Source organism: Phaenicophaeus curvirostris, chromosome 2 (genome assembly GCF_032191515.1).
Source record: "Phaenicophaeus curvirostris isolate KB17595 chromosome 2, BPBGC_Pcur_1.0, whole genome shotgun sequence".
In the NCBI taxonomy this organism is placed as follows: Eukaryota; Metazoa; Chordata; class Aves; order Cuculiformes; family Cuculidae; genus Phaenicophaeus; species Phaenicophaeus curvirostris.
The window spans coordinates 49283304-49305069 of NC_091393.1; the positions used below are offsets into that span (position 1 = coordinate 49283304).

A 21766-nucleotide genomic window follows, 5' to 3' on the forward strand; every position below is an offset into this window, starting at 1 on the left:
TGTTTCTATTTGGAGTGTTTGGAGGTACAGTTTTTTTCCCCACTCTCCATGAGAAAAATATTGCCAGTCTTTCTAATTAGCAAGGCCCACTGGGCGCGTACATGCTTCCTCAGGTTTCTCCTGGCCAGGTTTTAGGTAAGGCAGAGACTTACAGCTGGACTCCATATGCCTTTGTATCTGAATTCTGCAATGTATAAGCAGTAGGAGACAGAAAATTATATCTGAGTTCATTATTTGCTTAGCCTCAGCATTTATTGTTCTGATTTGCTCTAAGGGAAAGGTGGCAGAGAGGAGGTTTCTGCTCCAGTGCCCCTGCTCTTGGACATTTATTTCCAAGTCAGTCCCTTAGTTTGCCTAGCTTGCCCTCTGTAGCAAAGCTCAGCCACTGCAGAATTGGAAAGGTGCTGCCTTGCATTACTAGTGGAGTTCTCCGGAGGCTCTGGCAAACAAGGCTACAGTCTAGCCATTTTGCACTACCTGATCGTTCTCAATTCGTGTGTACAAAATAATGGCATCCCAAATCATTGTGAATATTTTCAGCTTCAAATTAAGGAAGCATCCAACTTGGAGAGTACTATAATTTGTGGCTTAAGTATTTAATAGTATTGAAAACTGACTAATTCTTGCTGTGTGCACTTTCCCATGCTTGCCTAGACCCATGCAAGATAGTTTAGTTCATGCTGTTGCTTAATTTTAGTTGTGCATTTGTTACTCCTATCTATCTTTTGGATGTTTGTCTTGTTTAACTGTTGTGTTTCATTGGCTAACCCTTCTGTGTTTTGCTCTTAGTTGTGTTTTGCATGCCATAGAGCTGGAAGTCCCCGAATGCATGAAATGATCAAAATGTCCATTGCACATCTTCTTGGGGCCCTGAATTGTCGCATTTTTACTGGTGCTTCTTCGTCAGTGGCTTTTCAAAAGGTACCTTGCCCAACCATTTTAGAACACAGGCTTTCCATAAGACTAGAGATCAAGTTGATAGTACTGGTGCTTATTAGCTGGCATGGGGAGGGGAGAGAAGAAGGAGATACCAACCATGCTCTTTCCAGAAAGTCAGCCTACCTCTAAGAATGGTATTTCATCAATTAATTGAGGTATTCTAGAAGAAAACTTACAGCTCAACAGAATGATCTCAGCAGCACTGAAATGATTTGGCCTCTGCAAAGGACTATGCATGGTTAACAGGCTTTATGATTTTTTTGTCCATTGGAGTCCAGGTGATAGTTGAATTTTGGTCAGAGTTGGTCCAGGCCTTTTTTTAACTTACAAGACCAACTTCATCAATGACTGAGGATCTCAAGTTAAATAAAATTCCTTGTTTTCAGTGGGTATTATTTGGGAGGAAGTTGGGATCCTGAAAAAGGCAACATGGATAGGATATGCTGTCAGTTTAGACCCTCATGCCCTGCAAATGCATACAACTGTAACCTGTTCTAGTGTGTTGTCAGAGGGGATAATCAGCCTCAGTTTGTAATTTGCATAGCGTTTCTAGCTTGAGACAGCAAGTGAGATACATACGCTTGAAAAGATTTGAAATCCTGTCTCTCAGTGTAGTCAGGAAATAAGGGAAAATAAGGCAAGAAACATAATTAAGTAGCTTTCATGTGTGATGTCTTAAATCACTCACTTAAGATATAGTTTGTTCCCAAGAAACTCAGTCATGTTTACTTGTGGTTGTGGTTTTATTGAAATGCTGATGTGTGGAGATATCCAAAGTGAGGAGGTCAGAAGTGTCTTAGGAACATACTTATCTTGTTTTCCACTAACAAATGTAGAGATGGGCCAGCAACGTGTTTGTCTTAAACTTTATCGCCTCAACCCCACAACCTTTTCTTTCTTAGCCAATGGAATAGCTTGGTTTCATTTCAGTAGGAGTTAGAAACAATCAAGAGTCTTTTCCACGTCCCTGAGTCAATGCAGATTAGCTTTTGTAATCAGATCACTGTAATAAACAATAAAAATGGTTTTACACCACATAATATCCTTCTTATTCAAAAATGTACACCAAATGCATTTATGTATATTCCTTGTACATATCATTTATACTATATATTAGTCTCTTTATTCCCCTCCCCCCTGGTAGTTTAATCTGTTTTCATGTTTCATCTCACTACCTATATATCCAAATGATGGCAGAATAAAAACACAAGGACCAAAAAGTGTGTAGTTTGAGAAGATTGTATTGTTTCACCTCTGATGCAAACCCACTCGGCTCCATCCAGACTGTTACTGTTCAGTAACTGCAGAGATTACTGCAGTTACGGCAGCGCTTACACTGACCAGCATCCCCCACAGAATCATAGAATCATAGAATAACCAGGTTGGAAGAGACCCACCAGATCATTGAGTCCAGCCATTCCTATCAAACACTAAACCATGCCCCTCAGCACCTCGTCCACCCGTACCTTAAATACCTCCAGGGAAGGTGACTCAACCACCTCCCTGGGCAGCCTGTTGAAAAATATGAATCCTAGATAGAAGCTGTGCTTTGCAGTGTGCTGTCTTCAGGATCCTAGCTGTGTTGTGCTTTGGCAGCCATTTATTTTACATCATCTGGGGACAAAAGCTAAGCACAACTCTGCTCACAGCACAATGGTAAAAACTGCAAGCAGCTGGGCATGGAGCTGAGAACTGGAAGATCCATCTGTGTTCTTTCATTGCTACTTTGGCCCCTGTCAGATCTCTGAGTCAAGGAGCTCTTGGGTTGTTTAACAGTCATTAAAAGGCAATATTTTGTGTCATTTATGGGAAAACACTATTATATTTTCTGCATTAGGAAGGGCCTTCAAAGGTTTTTTAGATGTGCTGCATTATATGATAATTGTAGAAGTGGCGAATACGTATACAACAGAAGCAACAACCCTTAAGAATGGGAAGGTATTTACGCTGCAGATACAGAGTTGCAGAGCAGTAGTCACAAGTAAGTATCTAGAAATGAACAATTAAAGCAGCATTTAGGGAACTGTCGACAGAGCAAGGCAAATGTCAAGACCACTTGGGTTTGACAGAAAGGGAAGACTTAGCCAATTTTCCCTTACCATTCCTGCAGCTGTGAGACTAACTGATGAATTGCACACTGCTTATAGATGCGACTTAATCAGTTTTCCATATTGCTGAAAGCTTCTAATGTGTTAATAAAGCGATACAGACTAGAAAGGAAGGCTGACTATCTGTATGGGAGAGACCTTGGTATCCTCCTAAAATGTGTTACTGGTAAGTTACAGTTCTTATCGATGTACTGCTATCTTGTTTCCTCATCAGGTTTGCATTGAGACATATGTATCTAGCTGTCACCAGCGGAGCATTAACACCGCTGTGCGGGCAACCCTCAGCCAAATGTTGAGTGACTTGACTTTACAGTTACGACAAAAGCAAGAAAATATGGTGAGCCTTCTGGCATCAGCAAATGGTTCCATGTTCATGGCTGCGTACCATTTTGTTTCTCTGGATGCAGTGTATTGTACTGTCTTGTTGTGCCTTATGGCTTTTATTTGACACTTCCGCAATTAATTCTGTTTAAAAGCTTTTTTGGGCTCTGACTCTTGTGCCTACCTCAGAACAGTCTGTTGGAAATGCAGCTCGGACATTGTCAGCTTTACTTGGCTGATTTTTTTTTCTTCTTCCATTAAACAAAAGAGACTTTGTTCTGATGTCAGGCTGCACTGGCCTTTCCCTTTTCCATTCTTTATTTTATTTGCTTGTTTTCCTGAGGTTCATTGAAATCCTTTCACCAAAAGGTTTTGCATGACAAATATTTACATAAACCAAAAAAAAATTCTTGAAGAAGGAAAGTGTAATTGAAGTTTTTCTTGCACTTTTTTTGGTGGAAGGTAATTTAAGCTTATGAGATTCTTTGGTTTTTAGCTAAAAAATATGCTACTTGTTGCATTATTAAAATCCATGAGAGCTGTTGGGATGAAATCCCAGCACATTGTCAGCAAAACTGTAAATATTCTAGGCACATGTGGTATTACATTTGCTTCTTATGCTCATTCATACTGCTTTGTTTATTATCATATTATCAAAAAAAGAGTATTATTTGTAGAAGTCAGTTGCTGTTTATTAGGAAATTTTAAGGACTGTAGTTGTACAGATTATTTTCCTTACATTTGTTTTAGGTTAAGATGTTCAATTCTGTTTTGGATTATTAGACCAGATTAGTTTTATCCTAAGCAGCAACTGCCAAACAGAATTAATTGGTTTACTTAAACTTATCTTCTGTCTGTGCTAAGTAGGTCATTTTACTAGTCAAAACATTTACCAAAAAGACCCCTAAACTAAAACAAGACAAAAAACCAACCAAAGCCAGTAGTTTTGACATTACAGTTTGAGTCTGAGAGTTGAATTTTATTAGTTCCGTTCTTGGCTGAGGAGTAGGTGAAAGTATATGTGACCTGCATTTAGTTCCTGGCAATTTGTTGTTAATGCTCGAGATGAGAATTTGGTTTGACCCCTTTGTGCATCGATAAGAAGAATCGTGTACCACAGCTGAACCAAATGCTGTGAGAGGTGATTTCCATTTCCTGACTGCCATTAATTGTGCTGGCACTGTAACATTAAAGATGACAATGTGATGAACTCTGTAATACCCAGTTGATTTGGGGTTCTAAGTACTTTGTGAAATCTAGATAATGCTTTCCTCTCAGTTATTTTCAATGCTCCTGCATGCCTAGTTATTACTGAGTTATTTTAGGTGTAGGATCTCCCTTAAGGATTCACATCTCATTGAGCTCAGCTAGGGTTTGTGAGTTCCTTAAATCTAAATGACTGTTAAAACAGATCTTAAGGAATTTTTGAAAATGTTATGCAGAAGCTTCACTTAAAGAAACTCTAACAAACAAAACCCCAAACCAGATAGAGGACGTGGATTTGTTAATAAATCTCTGCTGTTGAAGCATTGCTTTTACAGTGTTTTTCTGCCACCTACACTGATGACACCAGCTTTCTCTTTCCTCAACAGACAATTGAAAACCATGACACCTTGCAAAAATTCAAGACTCAAGGTATTTGTACCACTTTTTTAGTGATTCCTTCCACACCAGAGTTTTTTATTCTTCACTTTGCTTTCACCAGCGCAGTACTGTTTGATGTCACAGGAATTGCATCTCCACTATTTCTTACCTGCTCCATAGCTTGATCTTACCTGTGGTAAGAACTGAGACAGCCCTGTTAGTTCCTGGTATTTTGAGTTGTGTCTTGATTTGGACCATGATAACAGCATTGCACTCAAGGTAGTAATAAATCATTGTTTCAAGATGCCAGCTTCTGTAATTAAGGAATTGCAGTGCTCTGGAGAAATTCCTAGTAAGTGGCTTTACTTCCTAAATTCAAACTTATTCTTAGAGTGGGATGTTGAATCCAGAAATGACCATGTTAGTATATTTCAGGACAGAGAAGTAGTTTGTATAACGGCAGCTTTTGAAAGCACATCACTTGCAAAGGTGTGTTCACACTTGCCAAAATGATTATTTTATAAGACAATTCTTTCTAATCCTATTCTGAGTTAACTTCCACCATCTTCCCTGATAGGTAAAAATAATCCCTGCTTTTGACCTTCTCACTGGATTTTGGCAGGAGAACTTGTGTGGAAGGAGGCTTGACCTTTGAAGTGCACAAGCGTCCCCCTTTAAGATCAGGACCTGATCAGACAGCAGAAGCTATGTAGCAGAGACAAACTACAGGAAGCGATACAGACATTGTAGCTGCTATGTTGAAGTACTGGAGCCAGTCCTTTTTATTATTATTTATTTACATAATTATTATCTTAATTGGATTTCAGCTCATCTTTTGTAAATGCATGTAAGCAATCAATGTTTTCTCTAGATTTAGTACTGCAGCTTTTTCAATGTGTGGAGATCACTTTCCAGTCTAGGACTTTCCTGCTGCATCTTCTCTATGAATTTTGGCATCCCTGCTCATTTTTCAGAAGCTCTGACCAACTCTGAAAGTCTATGCAGTGAATTGAAGTTGTAATCCTGCTGCACACATGTAATGCCTCTGATCTTTGTCCTTTTTGGAGGTACTTCAACTGAGTCTCTTTGTGATGATGTTGTATCTGTCCTCACTGTGCTTTGTGAGAAGCTCCAGGCTGTCATAAAGTGAGTTTTTCAGTTTATAATTTGAATTTATTACCTGGAAATTGAGAATGTCACTGATGCATGTGATTGTTCTGCTATAGTTTGGGGATTGTGGAGCAAAACTATACTTAAATGAGGTGTTTATCAGAGGAAGTATTGCTCACAATGCATTAATTTACTCATCACTTGAGATGAGAAGCTAATTTACCTTCTCTGTGCACTCTTCGTCTTTAAAGAGCTTCTAGTAAATCTCATCTGTAAGTAACTCTTATACAGCAGCCACCTACTTGTCAAAGGAGACATTTTCTTTTCTGGCTTTAAAGCAATCGTTGTAGAGAGAAAAACAGTTACAAGGGACATGGAAAAACCTAACAGAAACATTCAATATGCAGAATGAATTAATATGATCTTCTTAGAAAGGCAGCATTTATCCAGTTGAAATAATTTGCGTTACCGAAGCGTTTCTTAAATTTAGGAATATCATACACTACCTACTTGGAAATGCATGAACCTGACTTTTAAAATCCAGTTATTATGGAAAGTAAGAGGATGTGACACTGCGATAAAATACTGGACTCTCTTGTTGGCCAGTACTGTAACAGTAAAAATTACTCTTGAGTTAAAAATTACTTCATGTGGTGTTCTAGCATGGCTCGACTCATGGTCTGTTAAGAAATGAGCCAAAGAAAAGCCTTAAGTGATAGAGAGGTGACACACTGTCCAAAAGCAATGCAAAGACTATACAGCAATTATTTAAAACCTAGAAATGTGGCAATCTGGAAATACATCAAAAGTTTTAAGTAAAAGCAAGTCCTTACTTGACAATATTGTTTCTACCAGTAAAATAAGATTTAACTTGCTTCCACTGCCAGTTGCAAATCACCTGAGTGGTAGCAAAAAGCCAGTCTGAAACTATTTTAAATGTAGTGTGATGCCACCTGTTTGGTTGGATTGCATGTCTCTGAAAGTAGCTTGTAATGAATTCAGGGAAATTGGAGAAATACAAAACACGCTTGCATCTGTACTTCCTTTTATATACTCTACCATTGTCCAGAGGTGTGACAATGGAAATACCAGAGCTTAGGAAGTATCAGAGCCGAAGACAGCATAGGCATCTTTTTGTGCAGCTCTTCTATAGACTTTCCTCCCATAAATATATCTAATTACAGCAAGATTTGAGTGGGAAGATTGCCTTATGGAGCATTATTTAATCAGTGTCAGCATTTGGGAAAACAAAAACATGTTTCTGAATGTTCTAAGGGAGCATTAATTTTTTTTTTCAGTTGCATGCATAGTTATAGGACAGTAAGAAGAGATCTTCAAAAGTTGTATCTACCAATATCAAGTGACAAAACAGATGAAAAATTAAATCATTGTATCAAATTTTGCTGACATCTGAAGCTATATACAGCTATCATCTGATAAATATTGTCCATCAAATGATAATGACTTTGAATTACTGGTTATGAAGTATTAAAACTAAACTACATGACGTGATCTCTCAAAATCACTGAAAATCTTTTAAAAATTATCTGCAATCTCAGCTCCCTGTAAAACTGTAGTGAATTAGGACAGACTGAGGCATGCTGTAGGTCAAGTACAAGTAATTCAGAGGACTTAAAAATACTCACTGAGCCATGATGTAATTCATGCTTGTAATTATGTACCTAGACTGTTAGGATCTCTAATTACATGCAAAGCATAATGAAGTGTTCTGATTGAATATGAGGAAAATAAATTTAATTAGAACGGCTTGTTGAAGAACTAACTCCGTGAATGAGAAGCCTTTATTTCTTTCAAGGACAATTTTGGTGTCTTCTTCGAAACACATTATTGATGGCAACATAAGCTTCTAACCTTCAGGTCAGTGAAGGGAGGTTTTAGTATTTCTGTTCTGATTTCGTAATCTGAAGATTACATTAATTCCTCATTCTAAATTTCAAGTTCACTAGAACTTGGTTTTGAGGAGGCACAGCTATGAGTGACAAGGAAGAGTTGGGGGGGGGGTTGAATTATTTACTTGGGATGACTAGTGACTTTGGTGACTCTGGCATGTGTGGCAACAGTGATATGAACACAACAGCTATGCTGAGAGTTGCAGGAGTGCAGTAGTCATTTCTGACCTGCAGGAAAATAATTCAGTAATAAGAGGCACCAGAGTGATCAGGATTGCGAGGATGCCCTGTGCATGCCCATGCAAGCATCAACTGCAAGATCTCAATGATCTGCATTAAGACATAATTGGAAGAAAAGCCATTGGGAAAGGAAGCAATTGTGTCTGGAATGTGCGTATCTTTCAAGATAGGTGTGGACTACTGTGAAGAAAATACTGTCTCCTCTAAAATACATAACCAGCCAGGAGCTCTAAACCCTCCACAGCACAGAATTAGAAATCTAGCTCCAATCCTCAAGATTCACTGGTTTTTGCATAGCATGTGAAACAGGTGTTGTTCTACTTGGGTGAAAATTCGTCTGTGTGAATAAAAAGGAATTCAGGCAGTGACAGAAGAGCAGACATTTCTCATTCCTTAGTTTTGGATAAATCCATTCTTTTCAGCTTCTTTTACCTACTGTCATATCATCAGAAAACACATTCCTTCATCTCTCATCTTGGACCAAAAAAGGAATAATTAAATCCTAGTCCTTTTAGGAATGCAAATCAGAATCTGACATGGGGAGCTCCTTTCCTAAGGCAGGCTTCAGCCTTGCTTGTCTCCTGCAACTAGTTCTGACAGTAGGTACAAGCAATACCATACATTACAATTCCAGGTGTCCACAGGACATTTCACAATCTTTCTCATGAAGCTCACCTTGTATTTATGTTTGATGGAGTAACTGCCAAAGCCCTGAAAGGGTAACTGTGTCATCGTGCAACTTTCAGCCTGTAGGCATTGACTTTTGCCCATTGTGATTGTCATGAAGACAACAGAAAAAATAACCGGAACAGCCTAAAAGCTCTTCAGATTGCCTGAAGAAAAAACTCTTGAATAGTCCAAACTTTTCTGGTTTTCTCCCTTTCCTGTCTTTAAAGGTTTCTCCGTCCTCAAGTTTTTAAATTGAATTTGAATAATTATTTCTGTTTTCATTTTCCTCTTTTTCCCCCCCTAGATTTTTTTTAATTCCTCTTTCTGAAGTTTGATGAATTAAATCTGTTTTCTTTGTTATTTACAAAAAATAGTAGATGGCTGCCTGTGTTCGATACAAAATAAATGGAGTGGTAAAAATGATCACATCATTGTAAATCCAAAGAAAGAAGCAAAATAAATCACCACTGTAAAATGTGGTGTAATTTTCAAGTGAACTAATGTAGTTATTTTAGAAAGTGAAATAATCTTTATTTTACTGTGACATGAATGGCATTTTTTTTCTTTGCCAGTGACAATCGACAACTTCAGCTTCTTTACTTAGAGTGCATCCTCTCCATGTTAAACAGCTCCTCTCCCAGCATGCACCAGCACAAAGGATTCACTGACCTAATATGGTGAGTACACCTGAAGACTAATGGAAATAATTCAGTTTGTAAGTATAAAATTATATTCTCCCTTCTAGCCATGCAAGCAAACCTGTAATAAATTCCCAGACATGAGCAGAGCTCACTGTTAACCTACTATCAGTTCATTCTGTGCCTTATATAAGGTTGGTTTGGATTTCATGCTCAGCTAGCACATTAAATCCCTGTAGCTAAATGGTCTTTATGGTGCTTCCATTTTATCAAGAATACACTTTAATACACTTCACCAGAAAGGCTTGATGACTTTACTGTTCACATCTGCCTCTAAATTGTTTGGTGCCATCACCTCGGAGCACCTGAAATAATCCTTTTCCTTCTCTTTGCTTGCAATGGAGCTTTTTATTTAATAATAGCATATGGATAATCGAGTCATAGTAGTAATGCAAGGATCTAACTAATATTCAGTTCCTTGCAGTCCATGTCTATGCTGTGACCTTGGCAGGGGATTGTGTTCAGAAGATATATGTGACTGTTATTGGTGCATGTATTTTTTTGTGCTTTTACCCTGTAGTTTTTGAAATAGAAGTGTTTGACTTGGGCTTAGTTCTAAGAATGCAACAGGTAGAGGCACCCATAACTGCATGTACTGTCCCAGGAATATCAGTGGCTGCTGGACTGGGAGGTCTTCGGGTTGATAGCATTTGGCAGTATTGCATGGGGTTCCTGTGCTGAGGCCTGTGGGAGCTCTAATCTAAGAGCAGAATTCGCTTTTTCATGGCAAATGCATTTCAGAAGTTTCTGCTCTTGAATTTCACCCAACCCTTTGTTTATGCTGATGTGACTGACTGTGGGACCATCCTATAAGCAAGGTCACCGAAATGATCTCGGTTAAAACACTTCCTGTTTTATTTTAAATTAACATTGTTTTAATGATGCAGCTTACACTGCAAATCTTCAGGTGTTTGTATTTATAACTGTGTATCATAAAGGGAAGCCATCAGGCACAGGAGTTCTTGACTTCATTGCTGTCCTCTAGCTACACACTTAAGATGAATGTGGAAAGAAAAGATCCATTGGGAAGGAATGAAATAGTTTAAACAGCAAAGATATTTTTTAATATATAATAGTGTAAGTACACGCTAATCCATCAGCTCTCTAGTGAAATTGTGAACCAGACTGAAAATTGTATTTGTTCTTCAAGGAGCTGTTGCCTGCATGCACACAACTTTCTCTCTGGCTGACGCTTTGTAGTCCATTCTCAGTAGAAGGTAAAGAAGGGAGCAGACAGAGATTGAGCTCTGTGTTCTTTGACAGTGTCCTCCATGGTTTGATACAGAAGCATTTAATGGGAGTAAGTTGGACATGGAATATGTTGCTATTGCAACCTGTGATTAAGCCAACTTTGAGGCAGGCGTGTGTCTTAAACAGTGAATTGATTATGTTCTGAGATGCATCTGATTGGAGAAAGAAATGGAATAAGCAGGCTCAGTCATTTTCTGATATGTGATTAAAAGCTGTTTTTCTTTGTCTGACTTCAGGAGGCTGAACTGTTTTAGCAAGCACGTTAAGAAAAGCAGTGGTAGTTCTGGGCTGCATAAAAACCTTGAGAAAAGAAGATGTACTTACCTATAAGCATGTGTTACTTTTTATGCTGAATTGACTTGTCATTGGGTGCTTGCTCTAGGCACCACCTTGAACTTCTGAGTCATGTGGGATATAATCCGATTTGGGACTGTATTCTTATGCAGCACTTGGATTTTTAATTGAGGGTCTTGCAGACTGAAGTAAAATGTCAAGTAAGTGTGCGCAAAGTTCAAATAACAGCTAATGGAACAAAGTGCTGAGTTTGTTTTGGCTCTGGTTCCACAGAAGAGTGAGCTGCTTGTGTGGAATCACTTAACTTGAGTGTTCATGAAATAAAATGGTTAAAGAGAAGACAGTTTTTTTTAATGTATAATGGCATATGAGGAATTACAGTGCATCCTTTGAATTACTGTGGAGGGCTTCAATTATGTTCTCAAAAGCCAGCAAAACAGAGGCTCACAACTAAGGGTGTTTACTTAAAAACATGCATGTGCAGCTCAGTGATGGAATATCAGGCCTTCTAGTTATCATAGACTTGGGTTTTTTGGTCAGGTTTTTTTAAAGCTCCCAAGTTGGATGGAAGAAGAAACACTTGGCAGTACAAAAATAGAATTGCTACCTTGTGATAGGTTGCTGCCAGTGGAAGAGACAGGCGTGCTATTCTGTGAAGGGCAGCACTGTGCAGCAACATGAACTTGCAAAATCAGTACTGTGTTTATAAAGCACCTAAAGGTATTTCCATATGTACTAGTATGCTGATGCTTGGGAGGTGAAAAAAGCCTGGCGTAATTTGTTATTCTATTTAACCACTGCTGTTGACTGATCATTAAAACAAGAGTATGTATCTCATTTAACTGTGGGTTATTCTCAATCTGTTGCTGTGAGATTATTTTTTCCATTTACCATCTGCTGCTTTTCTCTTTTCCTCAGGAAGCAACTGTGTCCAGCCCTAGTAGTAATCCTGGGGAATCCAATCCATGACAAAACTATCACCTCTGCCCACAGCAGCATCTGCCTTGAGGCTGATTCACCTTCCTCAGGGGTCTCTGATCATGGCCGGGGTTCAGGTTGTTCCTCAACAGCACCTGCTCTTAGTGGGCCCGTTGCACGGACCATTTATTATATTGCAGCAGAACTGGTTCGACTGGTGGGGTCAGTGGAATCCATGAAGCCTGTGCTTCAGTCTCTCTATCACCGGATATTGCTTTACCCGCCACCTCAGCACCGAGTAGAAGCCATAAAAATTATGAAAGAGGTAAGATGATCACATGTGCAAATCCAGGCGTGTAAAGCATATAATATATTTAATATTATAACAGTAAATATTGCTGATACATGTGTACCAATCCATTCCATACCTTAGCAACAGAGGTGCTTGAAATCAGTCCTTCTGAGCAGAGCTGTTGAATCAAAGCCGTTCTGACAAATATTTTTAGTTTTGCAAAGTTGTAATAGCTATATTTGTCTCCATAATGCAAGCTGCTATGGCAACTTCATTGGTGTTCATGCTGTGTTACTGCATGGAGCAGATCCTATCCCTGAGTCATGATTGCTCTTTTGGGAAAGACACAGTGTGCTGATACAGTTTTCAACTTCTTTGGCATCTTTCCCTGCTTTCTGCTCTTGCTAGAAGGAGACATTCATTCTTGCAGTGTAGTATTCAAAGCATTAAGGTGGATATTGATTATGTGCCAGCTTTTTGAAAATGAAATTTTGAAAACAGCACTAGAAACTGGAGCACTGGGAGACTGAGCAGCAGCTGAAATCACGGGCCCTTCCATTTCACATGTGTGACTTCCTTCTCATGTCATAGAACACAAGGCAACTTATCTATTTGTAGCAACAGTGGAGTCTCTTGGAGGATTTCTGTTCCACCTTGTGCATACCTAAGGTTTTCTGTGTCTGAAGATCTCTCCTAATGCCTCGCAGCCACCCACTGGGTTGTTGTTTGAACTAGCAGTCACCCTGGCACTTGCCTTCCTCTAATCTTAAACAATAACAAGGCGGGATAGGAAGGGTAGGAGAGGAGGCGGGGTAGCCCTCTTTGTAAGGGAGGACTTGGACACCATTGAGATGGATTGTTGCGATGAGGAGATTGAGTGCCTGTGGATTAAAATCAGAGGAGCCCATAAGAAGGTAGATTTTGTGATGGAAGTCTCTTACAGACCACCCAGCCAAGGAGAAGCAGCTGATGAGCTCTTCTATAAACAGCTGGGGTTAATCTCTAGATCAATGCCTCTCATTCTTGTGGGAGACTTCAATCTTCCTGATATCTGCTGGAAGTACAATAGAGCAGAAAGGAAGCAGTCCAGGAGGTTCCTTGAGTGCATGGAAGACAACTTCCTTGCACAGCTGGTGAATGAACCAACAAGGGAGGGTGCCCTCCTGGACCTGCTGTTGGTGAACAGAGAAGGCCTTGTGGGGGATGTGGCAGTAGGTGGACGCCTAGGACTAAGTGACCATGAGATGATAGGGTTTTCTGTTCTAGGTGAAGAGGGTGGTTGGCAGGACAGTAGCATTAAATTTCCAGAGGGCAGACTTTGAACTCTTCAGAAGGCTGGTTGGCAAAGTCTCATGGGAGACTACTTAAGGGCAAGGAAGCCCAAGAGGGCTGGGAGCTCTTCAAAAAGGAAGTCCTAGCAGCTCAGGAGAAAGCCATCCCCATGTTCCGGAAAAAAAAGCCGGCAGGGGAGAAAACCATCTTGGTTGAACAGAGAGATCCTGAGTGATATCAAGAAGAAGAGAAACGTTTATGGGCTCTGGAAGAGGGGACAGGCCTCTTGGGTGGACTACAGGAGGGAAGTGAGATTGTGTAGAGAAAAAATCAGAAGGGCTAAGGCTCAACTAGAAATCAGATTGGCAAAGTCTGTGAAAGATAACAAAAAATCCTTCTATAAATATATAAATAATAAAAGGAGGACTAGGGAGACCATAAAGTCCCTATTGGACGCAGAAGGAACAACAGTGACAGGGGATGAGGAAAAGGCTGAGGTACTTAATGCCTTCTTTGCCTCAGTCTTTAATTGTAAAGAAAGTCGTTCCATCTGTGTACAAACCCAGGAGCTAGAGGAGCAAAATGAGGCTCCCATGATCCAAGAGGAGGTGGTCAGAGCCTTGCTAGCCTGACTAGACACCCACAAGTCTATGGGGCCGGATAGGATTCACCCTAGGGTATTGAAGGAGCTGGCGGATGTGCTGGCCAAACCCCTTTCCATCATCTTCCAACAGTCCTGGAAGACTGGGGAAGTCCCACTGGACTGGAGGCTGGCTGATGTTGTGCCCATCTACAAGAAGGGTCGCAGGGAGGATCCAGGGAACTCCAGGCCTGTCAGTCTGACCTCAGTGCCAGGGAAAGTCATGGAGCAGTGATCTTGAGTGCTATCATGAAGCAAATGCAAGAGAACCGGGTGATCAGCCCCAGTCAACATGGGTTCACAAAAGGCAGGTCTTGCCAAACTAACCTGATTGCCTTCAATGACAAAGTGACTCGGCTGCTGGATGAGGGAAAGGCTGTGGATGTGGTCTTTCTAGACTTCAGTAAAGCCTTTGACACAGTTTCTCACAGCATTCTGCTTGAGAAACTGTCAGCCTCTGGCCTGGACAGGCGCACACTCTCCTGGATGGAAAACTGGTTGGCTGGCCGGGCCCAGAGAGTGGTGGGAAATGGTGTGAAATCCAGCTGGAGGCCAGTGACAAGTGGGGTTCCCCAGGGCTCAGTGCTGGGTCCAGCCCTGTTCAATGTCTTCATCAATGATCTGGATGAAGGCATCGAGTGCACCCTTAGCAAGTTTGCAGACGACACTAAGCTGGGTGGAAGTGTCGATCTGCTGGAGGGTAGGGAGGCTCTGCAAAGGGATCTGAACAGGCTGGACCGCTCGGCTGAGTCCAATGGCATGGGGTTTAACAAGGGCAAGTGCCAGGTCCTGGAGGAGAGGGACCTGGGGTGTTGGTTGACATCCGACTGAACATGAGCCAGCAGTGTGCCCAGGTGGCCAAGAAGGCCAATGGCATCTTGGCTTGTATCAGAAACGGCGTGACCAGCAGGTCCAGGGAGGTTATTCTCCCTCTGTACTCAGCACTGGTGAGACCGCTCCTCAAATACTGTGTTCAGTTCTGGGCCCCTCACCACAAGAAGGATGTTGAGGCTCTGGAGTGAGTCCAGAGAAGAGCAACGAAGCTAGTGAAGGGGCTGGAGAACAGGCCTTATGAGGAGCGGCTGAGAGAGCTGGGGTTGTTTAGCCTGGAGAACAGGAGGCTGAGGGGAGACCTCATTGCTCTCTATAACTACCTGAAAGGAGGTTGTAGAGAGGAGGGTGCTGGCCTCTTCTCCCAAGTGACAGGGGACAGGACAAGAGGGAATGGCCTGAAGCTCCGCCAGGGGAGGTTTAGGCTGGACATTAGGAAAAAATTTTTCACAGAAAGGGTCACTGGGCACTGGAACAGGCTACCCAGGGAGCTGGTTGATTCACCTTCTCTGGAGGTGTTTAAGGCACAGGTGGACGAGGTGCTAAGGGGCATGGTTTAGTGTTTGATAGGAATGGTTGGACTCGATGATCCGGTGGATCTCTTCCAACCTGGTTATTCTATGATTCTATGACAGCTGAAGTCTTAGGAAAAGCTCAGTCTAATGTTTTTTCCTGCAGGACATATCTCTTGCCTCTTTCTGCTTATTAACATGGGCTTCTTGTATTTCCTGGTGGACATTAACAGGATGCCACCTAGCAGGACGAGTCCGAAGGAATCACTTTGCCTATCTTTGCATGACTATCATTTTGTAACTGCATGACTGAAGAGAAAGGCCCCGTTTGGTATATAATATAATCCAAGATGCTTGTTGTATATTTAGTTATAAGGGTTGTCTTCTGAGCAGTATTAGCTGAAAAATACTTAGTCAAAAATAAAGCACTGGAGAACATTCTATGTGTGATTCTTGTTGGATATTCTGCTCTTCTCTATTTGCTTTTCTGCCTTTAAAAAGATGAAAGGTAACTTTAAGTATAACGTGAGTGTGCTGTTTTCCTTTGCTGTGAGAAATTATAGTACTGCTACCTTGGGTTGCAGGGCTCGGCAGAACTATGACTCATTTATTGTGTTTAAATAATGCTTAGATAATTCTCTAGTAACTTCTTGTTTCCTTTCCCTTCAGATACTCGGCAGTCCTCAGAGACTTTGTGATTTGGCAGGACCCTGCTCTTCTGAGTCAGAATCCAGGAAGAGGTCTATTTCTAAAAGGAAGTCCCATCTGGATCTTCTCAAGCTGTATGCTTTGTTTCCTTCTTTAGCCTCTTCTCTCTTAAACCTACATACACAGGACACTTAAATAGTTATATCTTCAGAAGCATACCTATATATGAGCCAGGGTACCTCCATGATTAAATAAGCTGTAGAAATGGAAGAGAGGTAAAAGCTCTTACTGGTTTGTTGGCAATCTGGGCCTGTTTTCAGAGGCGTAAGTAACTGCCTTGTGAAGTTAGTCAAAATACCCAACTGTTTTGGTTTACAGATGGAAATCTTTGGGTTTGCATCCTGAACCTTGGAATGAAACTATTGTGCTTATTTAGAGGCACATTTCCAAGATGAAGTGAAAGGAGGTAATTGAAAGTTTAAACATTGTAGAATCATAGACTCATAGAATCACTAGGTTGGAAAAGACCTACTGGATTGTCGAGTGTAGATTGAGGAAGAAGATTGCTCGGTTCTTACAAAGATCATACCTTGTAGCTAAGATAATTTTCAGAACAGAGAAGGTTTTAAATTTAGCTTTAGTTGGGTGTTGAGGTTTTTTTTTTAGTTTAAGTGCTTTACTGTAAAGGAAAACATGCTGTGCATGCTGATACAAATGCATGATAACTATTTCCCTGATTGGCACTCCCTTTACAGAACGGCCATGTCCACATGGGAGGCGTAATAATTTGTTCTAATACAAGTTGTCCTGCGTGATACTTTCACTTCTTTTTTTCCTGGTTATGGAGGGGTGGTTTTGGATAATAGTGACATGTGCTTGCTATATGTACTGCATCACTTAAATAAAATCTGTTGTAATTGTAGTATCATGGACGGGATGACAGAAGCGTGCATCAAAGGTGGTATTGAAGCTTGTTATGCGTCAGTATCCTGCGTCTATGCCCTGCTTGGAGCATTAGATGAACTCAGCCAAGGGAGGGGTCTTAGTGAAGAGCAGATCCAGCTGCTGCTTTCACGTTCAGAAGAATTGAAGGATGGGACCGAGACAAGCAGAGACTCTATGGAGATCAATGAAGCTGACTTTAGGTGGCAAAGGCGCATCTTGTCCTCGGAAAATCCTGCCTGGGAATCAGGAAATGAGAAGAGTCCTGATATTAGCATTAGCGTTACCACAGACACTGGTCAGACCACTTTGGAAGGGGATATGGGACAGACAACGCCAGAGGATAATCCAGAAAGTCAAAAAAACTCACTGCCATCTCCAGCTGTACACGAAAGCAAAGAGATTAATTATAGAGAACCAGAGTCAGAAACCATTGACCAGCCAGATGTCGTTCAAAGAAGCCACACCATAGTCTATCCGGATATAACTAACTTCTTGTCAGTTGATTGCAAGACCCGGTCCTATGGATCCAGATACAGTGAAAGTAACTTCAGTGTAGACGACCAAGACCTTTCTAGGACCGAGTTTGATTCATGTGATCAGTATTCCATGGCAGCAGAGAAGGATTCGGGCAGGTCAGATGTCTCGGACATAGGCTCTGACAATTGCTCCCTGGCTGACGAGGAGCAGACACCACGAGATTGTCCAGGTCACAGATCCTTACGTACTGCTGCTCTCTCTCTGAAATTGCTGAAAACTCAAGAAGCAGACCAGCACAGTGCACAGCTGTTTGTCCAGTCACTTGAAGCCCTTCTTCCTCGGCTTATAGCTCTTCCCAGCATAGAGGAAGTGGATGGAGCACTTCAGAGCTTCTCTTCAACCTTCTGCTCAGGTTTGCAAGCAAATATTTATTACCTAACCAGCATGCACACTGTGATAGCACTACACATGGGTTCTCTTTTAGGATTTTGTCTTCAGAGACCATATGCAGAATAAGGAGGTTTGTGCTTTACAAAGCACATTCCTCCACAGCAACACATTTAATTTAGGGCAAAGCAAGTTGAATATGCAGGCATCAATTCAAAGGGAGGTCAGTCCATTGACTCTTAACAGGCTCTGGATTATGTCCTCAGTCAGTAGAGAAATCAAATTTTCTGAAGCAAGATACCTATTCACAGGTTTGTGAAGATCTGTTGAGAGGATTTGCATATGTGGGGAGGACCATCACATGTTTGAAAGAGATTTAAGTAGCTTAGTACATAACTGCATTACTATTAGTAATGCAGACCTCACAAGGAAGGTGATAAAAATACCACAGCAATAAGCTCTTGAAAGGATAAGAAAGAGAAACAACTCTCTTTTTCATCATTCTTTTGTTTTCCTTAATACTGCTATCTATCATGACAAGAATTGCAAAATTCAAAAGCCTAGACCAAGTGCAAAATAGGTGAAGGTCTTATTTTAAGAGATGAAATATCTTCACGTCAATCAAACAAAAAAGCCATGCAAAAACTGATTAGTCCTGTTGATAGTATATTTAGAATGTATATAAATATATATATTTTTAGAAGTTTTCCTTTTTCCTGACAATTGCCAAAGTGAAAATATAAAAATTGTTAAAATATATTTTTCTCTTTCTTTAGCTTAATTTACCAGAATTGCCTTTCCTATTGCTCCTCTCCTAATCATTGCTTCATTCATTTGTACTCTCTCACGCAAATTAAGCTCATATAGAGTCAGAAGGGATGCCTTCTATCGGCATAATTTAGATATGAAGCTGGGTGAATAAGCTGATATTTCTGATGCCCTGTTTAAACACTGCCCAAATAAGCCCTCACTCAGGAAAATGGTAGATGACATTCTTAAAAAACATTGACTATGTAATATCACAGAACAGAGATATCTTAAAGGGGACACTAATATGAATTACATTCCCAACTGAGATGCTCAATAGCATCCTTTCTGTCACAAGAAATTTCTTTTTCCTGAAAAAAGAGTGATCTTGAGGTTGTGCCAAAAGACCAAGACTAGAACTCTAGTTCAAACCTTTGTGCACCTGTTCCCTCATGCAGGAGTAAACCAGTTCTTTTCTATTGTCTGTCAGATCCCTCTAGAACACTTTAAAGCATTGGAAGAGGTAGACCTAACAGACTTCTAGATTTTAAGTCTAAACGTGGCTGTTATCGTTCAATATGACTAATAAAGTGAGAAAGATAGAAGAACATAATTTCTGCATTAAGTCTCTATTTCTGGTTTGTACATCTCTCTTAAAAAGATATCTAGTTTTGGACTCAGATTGTTGACTTGAGGAAGACCTTTCACTTAAGAAAGCTACCTCCAATGCTAAATCTGTAGTTAAAAATGTATACAATGTTTCCAGTCTGATTTGGTGAAGTATTCTTAGAAGATGCCACTCAGTAAGAAGTCATGGACAAATACAGTAGCAACTTGCTGTATTAATATAGCTTGGAACAGGTATCCTGGTGTTTTCATAGAGCTGTGGCTGTTAAAGTCATAATTTTATGCTCTTACAAGATCTGTGTAAATCATGGAATGAGACTCAATCTGGCTGAAACAGACCTTTAACTTGTATCTCAGATCTTAAGCAAAAATCCATCAGTCCTACTGAGGTGAGGACTTGTGTTCCTGCGTAGGTGAGAGAGGCATGAGTTTGAAGACCTGTGGAAAGATTTAGTAAAGTTGAAACGTGTGTCAAGGGGTATGAACTCCTCCTGACGAGCTTCTGAGACACCAGTCTGAACTGCCTCTATAGGCAGCATTTGAGTCCTTACTTCAGTATGCTTTTGTGAGCACCAGTAATTCAAGGCACAAATTAGGTGATGAAGTTAGAGGAACTGGTCCTATTCATTGTATGTAAAACATATATTAATGTATAATTCTTGAAGAATACATTAGGAAATATGAGTATTGGTTAAGATTCAAGAGAGATGCAGTTCTGAGACCAGCCAGTACAGGTATAGTGGGTTTGTGTTTCTGAGACCTTATGCAACTACTTTGTTTCATTTTTCAATTTTTCTTATCCTTTGGGGGAAAAATATATTAGCTACAATTTAGTAGTCTTGTCTACAATCTATGTCTTTAGTATTATGTTTCATAGGATTGAAAAGCAATGAAAGGAGGTAGGAATTTGAGGCACTGACATGGAAGTATAAGCATGGAAAAAGTGAACTTAGCTAAGTAGTGTTATGGTGAAATTAAGATTTGGAAGGCAGTTGGTTAAAAGCCTTCCTAATCAACAATTTTCATCTTTTCTCAGAAAGCACTCTTGTTGATAGATAAAACCAATGCCAAAAAAATCCTTAATGACACTGGAGTGTGTCATCTATCTTAAAATATACTGAATTATCTAAAAATTCTCAAGGTTGTCTTGACTTGCACAAAACATTAAGTTTTGCATTTTTTAAGACTTCCTTTTACCTGGCCAATTTAAATGAACTCTGTTAAGACAATGTGCTAACTTCACTGTTTATTATAGGTGGCAGGTTTTTATAATTAAAATTGATGAACAGTATTCTCATAATTCATACATAACAGTTCTCATGAACTGCGGTGTCAAGGCATTGATTGTAAAAATTGTGTGCTATTGTATGAATAATCATAGTGAACATTTTTGGCACCTCTTTTCAGTTTTGATTCCATACATTTTAGCAGCAAGGTTTTTATGTTAAGCATCATTCCAAGTTTACGCATTAGCTAATTTTCTGCTTTTGAGATCTGAGCATCTCTCAAATGCAGTTTGTTTTCCCATATTTTAGAAGAAATTAGGGACCATATTTTTCCCAAACACTTTTGGGGGCTTAAATGCATACCCAATATGTAGTAGCCGTTTTTATGTGCAGTTATGTCACTTTCTTTTTTAATTGTAGTCTTGTATAGGAGGTTGTACAATCTTTTAAATATTTTAATGCAAAACAAAGCGGTGGGGTGTTTTCTTTTACATACCTCTTTGCCTTGAGGTTTTTATTACTCCAACAGATTATAGTCATCCCCAAGATACTTATTTAAAAGAGAGATGGCATCAAATCAATATATTCTAGCTGCATCAATATCATGATCTTTCATATAACAAAGTTAAAGTTAAAACGCATCTTTGCCTTCAGTGATGAAGGAGTCACTGGAGCTACTCACAGGCTACTTTCAAGCACATGATTGCAGTTTTGGTACCAAGTAAAGATTCTTTGTTAAGGTTCACCACAGGAAATCTACCCCAAGCGCACACACCAGCTCACATGGATATGGTGTGTGGCCAGTCGTATCACTCCTCTTCCACAAAGGTTGCTCCCTTGAACAGCTATTCATTTTTTAGACCCACCCTGGAACAGTTACTCTCTTTCTAAATCCGCCCTCAAACAGTTACTCACCTTATCCACGCCCCCAAAGTGACGACAGTGGAAAGTCCGAGAAGGCAGCAGCACAGAGCTTTCAAACCCTCACGAGGCAAGAAAAACATTTGCTTCTTTTCTGTTTGTGGATTTTTTTTTTAATGTTAATGGTTTATTGTATTTTGTCTAAGAAGAGGCATGAGCTTTATGGTGGGAGGAATATATTCACAGTAAACCACTGCAG

General features: G+C 40.2%; 1 protein-coding gene across 1 annotated transcript in view; it reads left to right on the forward strand.

The window, feature by feature from the left end:
- Positions 1 to 21766, forward strand: part of ARFGEF3 (ARFGEF family member 3) — a 91961-nt gene that overhangs the window by 33398 nt on the left and 36797 nt on the right. The window contains exons 6-14 of the mRNA XM_069852001.1: positions 790 to 921; positions 3262 to 3384; positions 4961 to 5003; positions 6020 to 6098; positions 9454 to 9558; positions 12043 to 12367; positions 16259 to 16371; positions 17161 to 18071; positions 21554 to 21637. Of these exons, the coding sequence (XP_069708102.1) occupies positions 790 to 921; positions 3262 to 3384; positions 4961 to 5003; positions 6020 to 6098; positions 9454 to 9558; positions 12043 to 12367; positions 16259 to 16371; positions 17161 to 18071; positions 21554 to 21637 (1915 nt within the window). The remainder of the gene's footprint in view (positions 1 to 789; positions 922 to 3261; positions 3385 to 4960; positions 5004 to 6019; positions 6099 to 9453; positions 9559 to 12042; positions 12368 to 16258; positions 16372 to 17160; positions 18072 to 21553; positions 21638 to 21766) is intronic.